Source organism: Lipotes vexillifer, unplaced genomic scaffold (assembly GCF_000442215.2).
Source record: "Lipotes vexillifer unplaced genomic scaffold, Lipotes_vexillifer_v1.1 scaffold308, whole genome shotgun sequence".
Classification (NCBI taxonomy): domain Eukaryota; kingdom Metazoa; phylum Chordata; class Mammalia; order Artiodactyla; family Lipotidae; genus Lipotes; species Lipotes vexillifer.
The window spans coordinates 3,912,545-3,925,560 of record NW_006792985.1 but is presented as its reverse complement, the minus strand read 5'-3'; the positions used below and the strand labels follow the sequence as shown (position 1 = coordinate 3,925,560).

The 13,016-nt window shown below is 51.2% G+C and overlaps 1 protein-coding gene across 1 annotated transcript in view; it reads left to right on the top strand.

The window, feature by feature from the left end:
* Positions 1-13,016, top strand: part of DPYSL2 (dihydropyrimidinase like 2) — a 75,902-nt gene that overhangs the window by 39,724 nt on the left and 23,162 nt on the right. Inside the window, exons 4-8 of the mRNA XM_007466187.1 lie at positions 2,345-2,509; positions 4,724-4,785; positions 5,257-5,337; positions 6,080-6,148; positions 12,842-12,962. Coding sequence (XP_007466249.1) covers positions 2,345-2,509; positions 4,724-4,785; positions 5,257-5,337; positions 6,080-6,148; positions 12,842-12,962 — 498 coding nt within the window. The remainder of the gene's footprint in view (positions 1-2,344; positions 2,510-4,723; positions 4,786-5,256; positions 5,338-6,079; positions 6,149-12,841; positions 12,963-13,016) is intronic.

Here is a 13,016-nt window from a genome sequence, read left to right as displayed (position 1 = left end):
CCCAGGGAGCTTAGTAAAAGTTCAGATTCTCAGGTCCCAGCCCAGACCTACAGAATCCGAAAGTCTGGGGGTGACGTCCAGGAACCTGGGTTTTAATAAGCTCTCAAGATAATTTTTATACACCCTGAACTTCAAGGAGCATAGCACCCGATGATCTTACCTATGCTTGGAATTGAGCAGGAAAATCTGATTGTGTTCCCAGGAGGGCATGTCCTGATCTTGCAGGGTGGCGTGGGAGCTGGAAGGGAGCATTCATTCATTTGTTGAAAATAGGTATTGAGCACTTCCTACGTCTAGGCACCTACCCCCTGCTCTGAGGGAGTTTACATCCCAGCGACCGGGGATGGGAGGGGGAGAATCAGAGAGTAAAGTGCGGAAACGATGCAGAAACTACTGCACATGGGGGTGCGACCCTGGGATGGTGACATTTAACCCAATCAGAGGGAGGAAAACGAGATGCCCAAGGAAAAAGCACTGCTTGTGCAAAGGCCTGGAGGTCGGGGAGTCGGGCAGGTCAAAGAGTGAAGCAAGGCTGGGGTGGCCTGAAGGTGGTGAGCAGGGGGTAGGTGGTGGAGATTATGTTGGAGAGATGAGCAGGGACCGGTCTTCAGGACCAAGAAAAGGAGTTAGAATTTCACTCTAGAGATGGTGGACAGCTACCAAAGGCTTTTTGGAGGAGGGCAGGTGATGAAGCCAGGGGCGTGACTAGGGAGATACTGCCCAAACTGTGATTGCTACAACGTCAGGTTTTCGTCCTTTTTTTTCTTTTTCTTTTCTTTTTTTTTCTTTTTGCCAGGGGCAGGGGGACACAATTTAAGAAGAAAACTTGAAATCACTTTGTCAGAGTTTCTATGTTAGTATTTTACAGACGGAACAGACTTGTATTAGAAGTGTATATCCTCATTGCTTTTGTTAGGTAACATTATATGTTATATGTATTACAATACCAGCAATGTATTTACCCACTTAATTACATATGCTACTACTTATAAAAAGTAAATTTTGTCAAAAGAAAATTCAGCCTAGATGTCCGTATTTTCAAGCATGTGAAGCCAAGCTCGGTTGATTACAATTGAGCAGCGTCTGCAAGATTTGATCCACTTCAGAAATCTGAGCTCACTAGCACTGCCTGGGCTGGCATTTTCTTAGCTGAGAACAGCTTACCTGGGTGTAGAAAATCTAATATTTAGAGGAATGATTCATTGCTTTAGGCATCAAGAGTCCTGGGTTTTGTCTTCTTGGTTACGTAAGTTTGATTCAACCTTGGACACGTCATTTCAGTTTGTATTTCAGTGTCTCTGTGCAGAAGATGAGTAATAATAATCATGGTAACTGGGCAAGAGCTCTTCAGGACCTAGGAGAGACAACATGTGCAAAGGCCGTGTGGCAGAAGGGAGGAGGCTGAAAGATGGCCTGTGTGTTTGGAGATCAGAGTGCAAGGGGTAGGTGGTCCAGGGTGATTTGTAGAGGTAGGCAGGGGCCAAGCCAAGATCTTGAGGACCTTGTTGGGAACTTTAATTTTTATCTGAAGTGTAAGGGGAAGCCGTTGGAGGATTTAAATTGGGGAGTGACACAAGGTTGACATGCCGTCTCATTGAGTTCTCATAACAAATGTATGAGGTACGTAATATCGCTATTTTAAACCAGCACAGAAATTCAGGGTAGTGGAGATTAAGTAGCTCACCTTGCTGGTGGGGGGTGGAGGCAAGAAAGAGACTCAGGTGAGCCTGACTCCAGAGGCCTCTGTCCTCCGTATCAGCCTACCTCAATAATAATATAACAATAACCGCAGTTTTAAAATGCTTTGAACTCGTAGGATGAAAGATCTCCCTTAAATTACAAAGTGGTATTATGCCGCAGAAATCCGAGTGGTGATGAGAGAGTGGATATGCCGGGGAACTTCTAAAAGGCCCAGTCTGCATGGCTCCGGTCCAGCATCCTCAAGTTCCTTGCCGTCTGGTAGGGGGCGTCTCACGAGCCAGCTATCAACACAAGGAAGGGCTTGCCGGCTCTGGCCAGCCATCTGACACTGCCATTGTCCGTAAGGACTCATTGTCCTTGAAATGTGCCCGAGCTCTGTGCTTTCAGCGGTTTTGAGCTGGGAAATCAGATCAGGGCAGGTCGTGCGTGGTTTCACTGGAGGAGTCGTGCCCTGCCAAGTTTCTGCTTTCTCCTTCTGGGGTAGTCAGCTGGCTTAAGTGGATTCTTAGAATCTGGTTGTAGAGATCGCCATCTCAATTTTGAACCCAAGAAGGCCTTGTTCAGGGTCGAAATGGGGAAACAGCTGCTGGCCCGCAACCCTTGAAGCTCCTGTTGGTGACGACGCATGTCTGTTCCTTTCTAGTTGACCATGTGGTTCCCGAGCCTGGGACCAGCCTGCTGGCTGCCTTCGACCAGTGGAGGGAATGGGCCGACAGCAAGTCCTGCTGCGACTACTCTCTGCACGTGGACATCACCGAGTGGCACAAGGGCATCCAGGAGGAGATGGAGACCCTGGTGAAGGACCACGGTAGGCTGTGCTGCCCCAGCGCCTTCTGGGGATATTTTCTTCTCAGCCCACGAGCTGGCTGAGCCCTGAAGGAGGGCTTCTGGGAAGAGTGCTGATTGATGCCTTCTACACCCACGTGCCTGCCAGGAGGGAGGGCTTAGGCTGCAGCTCGTGCTCATAGCAGGTGGCCAGACAGCTAGTCATAGCTTACTGGTGTGAGAGAGCTGTGTGCGCCATCCAGGCTGGAGAGTTGAGGCTGTGAGAGTGATTTGCCCTCAAAGGATAACATGGATATCCCAGGGAGGATTCCGGGCAGTCTTAGGAGAGAGCCCGGGACCCTGAGTACAGGGCTTGAGCAGTCTCTTCCTGCAGACCCAGAAGAATCAGGGTAGATTTGAGGGTGATGAGGCTCTGGGACCACCTGTGGGCTCTGTCTTTGTCCATAGGACTATTTTGGGGAGGAAGATTCTAAGGACTGGGTTCTAAAAGATTCCCAGGGAGGCTGGGGGAAATCTTAAGCACCTCAAGGTGCCTCCGGAACCCTCTTGTCCACAGGAACCTTGGGGGTTTGGGTGGTGTTACCAGACCACATCATCTTTGGGCGTCTCCTTGACCTTGGCTATAGGCTGGAGGTCACGTGGGGTCACATGTTGACCTCTTTGGATCCTAATCGTCAAGGAAGCATCTATGCTTTAGGGTTCTGGGACTGCTAGGCTCAGAAATGCCATGAGCTATAAGTAAAATCTAGGCATGGATCTGGTAGCTATCCATAGATTTGGTAGAAAAAGCCTAGAATAAAAATCTGGAGTCTTGGGTTTATCTCTGCTCTTCCAGAAGCTAGCTAGTATGACCTTGGGCAAATCACTTAAATTTTATGAGTCTCAATTAGGAAAAAAAATCTCACATGAGGCTATTGGGTTAGATACCTTAAGATTCATTGCAGCATGAAGGTCCCATGTGAATGCAACTAGGTAACCCTTGACCTTTCTCACTTTTGAGAGTACTGACACTCAAATGGATTCAATACTTGTAATAAATTTACTCCACATCAACCTGGAGGGTTTCCATAGCAACTGTTGCCTAGTGGGGGACAAGGGCAGGGATGTCCTGAGGCACTGAACCCAGGCAGCTTCCAGCACTCCCGACAACTTGAATTAAGCTCCAAGGCTAGCAGGTTGTCAGTACAGTTGTTTACCATTGTGATGAATGTTGAGCAGGGATGTTTGGTCTGGTGCCTCCGGAAGCAAGAACTCTAAAATGCCAGGGTGAGAACTGTGACATCTGCTTGTCACACTCACAGCCCTTTTCTTGTTAAAAAACTTTTCTTAAAAATTGGCCTGGAAGGCAATTGGTTTACCAGAGAAACGACATTTATTATAGATCTTCATCTGCAGGGTCTTCTAATTCATCTTCTTGCTAAAGTCACAACAGTTAGGAACTTTTATTTTTAACTTTTCACTTTTAATTGTGGTAAAATACAACATAGTGTACACTTTACCATCTTAATCATTTTTAAGTGTGCAGTTCAGTGACATTAAGGACATTCACATTGTTGTGCAGCCATCACCACCATCCATCTGCAGACCTTTTTTCATCGTTCCAAAATGCAACTCTGTACCCATTAGACAATAACTTCCCCTTCTCCCTCCTCCCAGCCCCTGGCAACCCCCATTCTACTTTCTGTGTCTATGAATTTGGCCTATAGGTGGAATCCTACAGTATTTGTCCTTTTGTGACTGGCGTATTCCCCTTAGCAGAATGTCCTCGAGGCTCATCTCCATATTGTAGCCTGTGTCAGAATTCCCTTCCTTTTTAAGGCTGGATAATATCCCATTGTGTGGCTGGACCACATTTTGTTTATCCATTCATCCACAGACACATTTTGCTTCCACCTTTTGGCTATTGTGAGTAATGCTGCTATGAACATGGGTGTACAAATACGGGCAATTTAAAATTTTGATACAGTTTTAACTTTAGAGAAAATTGTAAAAATACTATAAAGAATCCTTATGCACCCTGTTGCCAGATTCGCCAGTTGTTCATATTTTACCACATTCACTTTATCGTTCTCTCTCTGTCTTCATCTCTGTCTCTCTTTGTCTCTCCCTCTTTCTCTCTCTGACTTTCTGTCTCTCTGCATAAATATGCATAATATTATTACTTCCTTATTCCCTTCCAGATTATTGGTTTATCTGTTTATCACGTCTCCACCTCTCTGTTTTGTCTGTCCACTAGGGGTAAATTCCTTCCTCGTGTACATGGCTTTCAAAGATCGCTTCCAGCTAACGGATTCCCAGGTAAGAAAAGCCTGCTCACTGGCATTCGGTATGTTCGGACCACTGCTGTTGTCTTGAAAGCTGCCTCCAGTGAGTGCTCATGGGAAATGGCTGGTGGATGAAGCCCCTGGTGTAACTCCCTTTAGGGAGGTACGAACCCAGTGCCCTGGTCCCCCAGGACAGGTGTGCCACCAAGCTCTGGAATCAGCCACCTGCCGTGGCCAGTCTGGCGGAGAGGTGTTCCCCGACCCTCTTCAGCAAACCTGGTGCAGAGAAGGTGTCACCCAAGAGCTCCTCCTAACTCAAGCCCTTTTAGGTTACCCTGCCTCTGTTAATTAATTACCACTGCCCTTGGGCGTGTCAGAAAAGCCGGCCTTAATAGAAGCAGCGAGGGGTCCCTGTGCTGGTCCCTGTGGCTGTCATGGAGGTGTCGTACTTGTGACCAGGAAGACAGAGGTCCCCGTCTCTGATCCCACCCCCTCCCTCTCTCAGATCTATGAAGTCCTGAGCGTGATCCGGGACATTGGAGCGATTGCTCAAGTCCACGCGGAAAACGGCGACATCATTGCAGAGGTATGTGCTTTCTCTTCATCACCTCCACGTGACCCACAGGGTGAGAGGCATGCTCGAGAGTGGAGCAGCTTCTGTAGCTCAGCTCCGGTGGGGAAAAGCGGAGTGACCCAGTGGGACTGTACAAACAGCCTCACAGCGCGAATGTTGGGGAGGCACGTGCCGCTCGGCGTTTCTGTAGGACGTGTAGCCTTTCCGCAGAGAGGTCCTTCCTCTCAGCACTGTGACGCGGCTGCCTGTGGATGTCCACGTATAGATATTTTACACTGTAGCCCAGGGCTGGGGACACATTGGCTTTCGGCATCCCAGGGGACAGCTTGCACATATTTGGGAGGCTGTAACTGATCTGTCATAGCTCGGGCAGCAGTGGAAGCCGGGTACCGTGCCCTTTCTTCGTGGGGTCTTGGGATGAGGGCTGAGTGGTCAGCGTGCCATTTTTTTTGCGGTACGCGGGCCCCTCACTGCTGTGGCCTCTCCCGTTGTGGAGCACAGGCTCTGGACGCGCAGGCTCAGTGGCCATGGCTCACGGGTCCAGCCGCTCCGCGGCACGTGGGATCTTCCCGGACCGGGGCACGAACCCGCGTCCCCTGCATCGGCAGGTGGACTCCCAACCACTGCGCCACCAGGGAAGCCCCAGCGTGCCATTTTGAGGTCTTGCCCGAGTAATTTTTACTCACGTCTCAGCAGTCAGAGCCATCTGGGGTCCAGCTCTCCCTGAAAGTCTGCTTTTCTTTAAACATTGCAGGAGCAGCAGAGGATCCTGGATCTGGGCATCACGGGCCCTGAGGGACATGTGCTGAGCCGGCCCGAGGAGGTGAGCGTCTGTTGAATGGAATGCATGAATCCGTGTTCTGGAGCGGGCGCCACCAGAGCCACAGAGAGCCGACTTCCTGCCTGTTGAGAATTGGGCTTCTCGGGTGCTGATTTTGGTCCCTCTGAGAAGTCACATCACCCACTGAGAAGTGTCTACACAGGCAAAGTGAAGGGTTAGACTGTGCTGTGGGGTAAAGCAGTATGGCTTGTTTAGCCTAAAGACTCCTCTTTCTGTCTCTAATTCTTCAAGCCCTTTCTTGGGTAGACAGACACAAACAGCTTTTTATTAGCATCCAGCAGTTGGGGTTTTGTGGTTCATAAGCCAGGGCCTCCAGAATCTTACCATAAAAGCTCTTCTAAGTGTCTAGAAAGCAGAAGCGGGACTGTAAGTTTTTCCATGATAAGTCTGCACAGGGTATAACATAATCAGCAGAGTGTGGTAGACAGAATCTTTCAAAATCGAGGAGGGAAAATTCAGAGCAGGGTTCTTGCTGGCCCCGACGTTGAGAGTCACTGTCCTGGGTGGCGAGGCTTGTGAGTGAGAAGGGGGTGCTCACATCTTATGTGACAGAGAACCTGTTTTTCTAAATTAGAATCTGTGGCCTCTGAATGCTTTTCAGGAGTTGGCTCTTTAATGAAAGGCTCAAGGTCAGGCGTTGGAGGACTTGGCAGCTCTGAGCAGAGGATGCTGGGGGTCTCATGGAAATGAATAGATTTTTGTCCTTCCAGGAAAAGAGACAGGCAGAGAGGGCAGATAAAATCATCACTGGAGTGGATGGTGACTTAAAATTAGGATTTTTCCTCCTGGAAACAGGTGGAGGGAGATGCTGGGTGAGAGGGGTACGGATGGGACCAGGGCCCCCAAATCGCAGAACTTTAGGGCCAGGACGTCCCCTCTGAGTCTGGGAAGGGGTCACGTTAGGACCCGTGGACTCTGCTCCCCCCAGCAGAAAATGGATTCTGAGGGTGTGGCATTGAAGGCGCCATCAGTGGGCTGCCTGGGTCAGGTGAGTTGTCTCATCTCCCCAGCCTTTTCCCTAGGCTTTGGGGGAGGGAGGGTGAGTCTGGAAAGGAGAAAGAATGTAGGAAAGAGGCAGAAAAAGGCAAAGGTAGAAGCCACTTAGAATGCCTTGCACACACTGAGGGCTTGCAGTTCCTTGTTCTGCCCTTTTACTGCATGTGAGCACATAGACACACACACAGATACACACACAGAGTCACAGACACAGACATATGCACAGATACTCACACAGAGTCACAGACACACACACAGAGACATGCACGTTACAGGTACACACACACAGACATACACACAGAGGCACACAGATACACACACAGAGTCACAGACACACAGAGACACACACAGAGACATGCACGTTACAGATACACACACAGACATACACAGAGAGGCACACAGATACACAGAGTCACCACAGACACACAGAGACACACACACACAGAGACATGCATGTTACAGATACACACACAGACATACACACAGAGGCACACAGATACATACACAGAGTCACAGACACACAGAGACACACACACAGAGACATGCATGTTACCGGTACACACACACAGAGGCACACAGATACATACACAGAGTCACAGACACAGTCACACACATACACATGCACACCAGGGCACCTTCATTACCATCTGAGGCCCTGGGCTCATTTCTCTCAGATGAAAGGATGGAAGCTATTACATTTTCACTATTGTGTGGTCCCTCTCCAGGCCCTGGGATGCAGGTCCTTTCACAATCACCAGCCTTCCCACGCGCACGGAAAAGCTGAACTGGGGCTGGTGCGAAGGTGCAGGAGGCTGAAGTGAGCTCTTCAGGCCCCTGTGTTATTGGCTGCGGGGAGCCCCAGGCTGTGAGCGTGGCTGGAGAACAGTGACTTGGGGATGCAGGTCACGTGAGAGGCAGACAGTCCCAGTAGCCGACGCTGAAAATACCTGAGGCTGGTTTTATACACAAGGGTGCGCACACACAAGTGCACACATGTACACGCAGTGCACACTCATGCACACGTATACACACAAACACACAATGTGTGTGCACATTCACACACATGCACATACATGTACACGCACACGTGCAGGCACCATCTCACTTGCACAGATACTCCGAAGGTTCCTTTCTGTGCCTTTGTTTCCCCTTCAAGGCTGGCCTTGGTGATCATTTTAACCGCATCTCCCTGGATAAAGCTGTGGGAGTGGGAAGGGCGGCGCAGGCATGATGGTCCCCAGACCCATCCTCCTTGGAGGTGGTTGGCCCTGCATTCAGTCTGGAAACAGTTTGGGGATCCGGCCTTGGAGCTGCAAGGTCTCCAGGAGGGGCAGAGGGATGCCTCTTCCTTCTTTTCCTTGTAAGCCCCACTGGGAGCTAGCATTTCCTGAGTACCCAGAGGTGCCAGACACTGCGTAACAGCCCACATTTCAGCTTTAGAGCGTCCTGTGAGGGCAACACAACACAGCCTCCTTCGCACAACTCCAGGGGGCGCCATTCAGTCCATTGCACGGCTGGATCCAGGGGACCCATTCCATTCTGCTGCCTGTGTGTGGTGCTGCCTGGAGGTATCCTGTGGTGAAGTGTGTCTCGTGTAAAGAAATCACGGGGGTGTGAAGTTTAGCATCAGAGAGCTAGAAAGTTCAAGCAGTATCCTGCCTGCCCTCCCGACCCCTCAGTGTGTACACACACACACCCTGGAGCCCAAGCTCAGTGGGAAGCCAGCGGGCCTGTGTAACCAGGTGGTGACACCTGGGGCTGGGCTTCATTGGAAAGTGGACTCTCACTTCATCCGGTGGCTGGGCTGGATCATCTGGGGAGAGAAAGAGGGTATTGTCCTCTGAGAAAAGCAAACGCCCCTCTTCCTGATACCCGGGGCTCCTCGTGAGAACCGCGCGCTTGTTTCCATTTCAGAGCCTTCCCGGGGGCTTGCTTCCGTCTCTCCCACCGTCTGCTTTGCATCCCCAGGTCCCTGCAAACCCCAAATAGAAAGCAAGCCCGCCCTGGGTTTACTGAACAGGCCAAAGCTGTCAGAGGAGAGGGGTCCTGGTTGCTATTTTGACCACACACATCAAACCTGTTTTTCCACACTGAGGCCCGGGAGACTTCTCTTGTAGCCGCTGTTGCACTGCGAACCTCAGAATCCCCAGCCGTAGATTGGGAAGGCTCCTTTAGGGGCTGGCAGAACGGCAACGCTCCAACACGGGGAGCTTCTGGCTCCTTGGGAGGGTCCTGTGGTCTCACGAGAGGCTGCTTTAGGGACTTTCTCTTCTGTCTGCTTTCCACGGTCACCTGCCTCTCAGCTGATTCAGAGGCACCGACTCTAGGCTGGGCACAGCATGTGGTGCTTCCCCTGAGCAGGTGCACCTCTAGGTCAGCCCTGTGAGCTGCCAGGCGCCAGCCGCCCCCTTCTCCCTTGGCTGCTGGGGGTGGTTTTTTAGTTCATCGCCAGGGATCTGTTAACAGTGTGTTAAACCCTCTGTAAGAGATCAAGAGGATAAAACATGGATGCATTCTGAGGGAACTGAGCTTTAGAGTCCGGTAAGGAGATATCGCCAATGCACAAGAAACAGTTAAGAACATACAAAAATGTAATTCCTTCCTGGTTTTATGATCCATCGCCAGCATCATGATGGTTAACTTGTGCTTGAACCACACAAAATCTGTTCTTCTTTCTGCTGCCCTTTCCAACCCAACCGTGTCAGACTGCCAGTCGGATTTCCCCCAGTTTTCAGCTGAGAAGGTTGAAAGGGAGACGATAGGGGATGTGGAAGTCTAGAAACCTCCTGTCCGTCAGTGGTACCCAAGCATGTGTTATGATGGAGGCCTGTGGGGGACATCGAAGTGGATGAGAAAGTGGTCCCTTCTGAGAGGGATTCCAGACAAGCTGGGGAGGAAGGGGGAGATGCAAAGTAAGTAGGGGCGTGGCATGTGGTGGAGTTCTGAGCCAGTTACATCTGTAAGACAGGTGTCTGGGGAGTTCCCTCGTGGCCTAGTGGTTAGGATTCCTGGCTTTCACTGCTGTGGCCTGGGCTCAGTCCCTGGTCGGGGAACTGAGATCCCGCAAGCCGTGTGATGTGGCAGTGGTCCCTTCTGAGAGGGATTCCAGACAAGCTGGGGAGGAAGGGGGAGATGCAAAGTAAGTAGGGGCGTGGCATGTGGTGGAGTTCTGAGCCAGTTACATCTGTAAGACAGGTGTCTGGGGAGTTCCCTCGTGGCCTAGTGGTTAGGATTCCTGGCTTTCACTGCTGTGGCCTGGGCTCAGTCCCTGGTCGGGGAACTGAGATCCCGCAAGCCGTGTGATGTGGCACAGAACACACACACACGCACACACACACATGCACGCACGCACACACACACACACACACACACACAGTCTGGTGTCTGGGGGGAGAGTGGGGCACTGGAGGTTAGGGTGACAGAATTCTTGATGGAGGAGGGAGCCCCCTAACTGGGCCTTGAAGCATGGGATGACTGGGGTATGCAGACAGCTGGGGACCTGGGCCGCAAGGGGAGTGTCGTGTACTGACGCTTCTGTGCGTCCCTGTACAGGTTGCTTTGCTCCCTGGACCTTGGGGTGGTCCATCTTTAAAATCAGAAACCAGGGCTTAGGTGACCCCCTAAACCCCTGACAGCTCTGTAAGGAGACAAATACAAAATTTTATGTTTAAACTGTAATACAGTTGTGATAATATTGAAGCCAGAGTTCACTGCGTGTGAGACAGTTTATGTTTAATATCGGAGGCATACACATGTGCACCAGAACGGTACACGTGGATCCTTCCATGGTTCTGGGTGAAACGTGGAGACGTGGGGTTTACGTGACCTTCTCTCTCCGCGCGGTGACCTTAGAGCCTCTGCCCTCACTGCAGGCCTGTTGCCCGACTACGGGGTGGGGAGGGCTCAGAGCTCACCTTCCAGTGGATGAGCCAATCCAGACAGGGCCCTTGGGGCCCAGATTCTCCCACCAAAGCAGTCTTCACAGAAGCCGGTGCTCCAGGGTAGGGCCCCCTAGAACTGGCACTTCTGCTCCATTTACTCCCTAATCAGCATGACTGTGCTTTCTGGTTCACCCGGGGCAGTCCTGGTCCAAACCCGTCGCCCCGTGAAGTTATGAATAGCGCCTCTGTTCGCTTTCAGAAGAGTCTGGGTTGGGACAGTGAATTTGGGCAGTCACCTGCACCCCTGGAAGCCATGCAGATTCTAGTGGCGTCCTGTTTGCATTTCACCCTGTGGATTTTTATGGTGACCGCAGAGATGCAAGACGTCCCTCCTCTGTGCTGCCTAGGCTAGAGGCCCTTGTGTTGCAGCTGGAGCCCAGGAGAGGGGAGGCCTATTGTTCAGCTATGCCAGGAATTAAAAACACTTGGATGTTTAATGAGCTTTTTCAAGAGCTGTTTGGTTTGCCTTTGCGTCTCGAGACATCTCTCTTCACATAGTTGAAGCCCAAGAGGCCAAATGCGAAGGATGTCCTCGTATATTAAATTAGATCACCCCTCAGCGCAGTTGCGGAACTTCAGCTCTTGGCCGAGTTGCCGTAGAGACTGGTTAGCTAAGATGATTCAGTCCAGAGCTTGGTCATTTCTTATGAAAAGTAGCAGCTCTATATGGAACCGCCTAGCTTTAACCATTAACCCAAAATGAAGTCACTTATTTGCTCAGTAAACATTTTTGAGCACGTGCTGGGTGCCAGGAGCTACCCCGGGAGAAGTGCCCGGGGGGTGCAGAAAACCAAGGAAGACCCAGTGCCTTGCCTGGAAGAGTTGAAGCCAGCCTTTTTGCCAGGTTTCGGGAGGGAGCAAAAGGCTTTCTGAGGTCCTCTGTTACATCGTCTCACTTGCCCCTTCAGCTGCTCATGCCAAGCGCACGCTGCTGATTCCCCTGTACGGTATAACAGTCTAAGAGCTAGTCTCACCTGGTCAGTAATCCCTTGGGGTTATTTAGCAGTAATCCCTTGGGGTCTTTGGAACATCATTCACTGAAGCATCAGGTTTAAAGAATCAGGTTTCTGGTTAGAGCGGCCCTCCCATCTCGTGCTGAAGGGTGTACCAGTCTGTGGCTGCTGATGATCGGTTTGCCCATACAGAGGGGCCTTTGGTTTACACAAATCTGCCTGCTCCATTCCCAGAGCCCTGTGAGGTCGCATTGTTTCTTAGATGATGCTGGCTTCATTTGTGGGCGTGGGACAGAAGCCCAACTCAAAAATTCATCACTGAATGTTTTGACTGGAGACCATGCCCCTGGAGTGAATGCACCAAACTGGGAGCCATTGGTTTCCAAGCATGGTGGTTCTCAAACATTAGCAAGTGTAAATATCACCTGGGGTCCATAAGGGCCACATTTCTGGGTCCCACCCCCAGAGTTACTGATCCTGTGGGTCTGGGGAAGGGCCCGAGAAACCTGAGAATCTGCATGTCTTACAGACCCCAGCTGATGCTGACCACGCTTAGAACCATCCACAAGGGCCAGGAAGGAATTGCCCCATCCTCTCAACCAATCAATATTGAGTGACACTGGGCAAGTCACATCCCCCGCCTGCAGTGCCACTCAGGGTAGAGCCCTGAGGACACAGTGGTCTCTGGTTCACTGTGGCCTCTCCCGGTGGGAGGAGGTTAGAGACGGGCTCAGGGAACAGACTGAGTGTGGGTACAGTTCTCACGCTTGGATGCTCTACTGCAGGTCGAGGCTGAAGCCGTGAACCGTTCCATCACCATAGCCAACCAGACCAACTGCCCCCTGTACATCACCAAGGTGATGAGCAAGAGTGCCGCGGAAGTCATCGCCCAGGCCCGGAAAAAGGGTAAGTGCCGCCTGCGGTCTGACTGCGCGCAGGTTCCGGGGGGGGGGGGGGGGG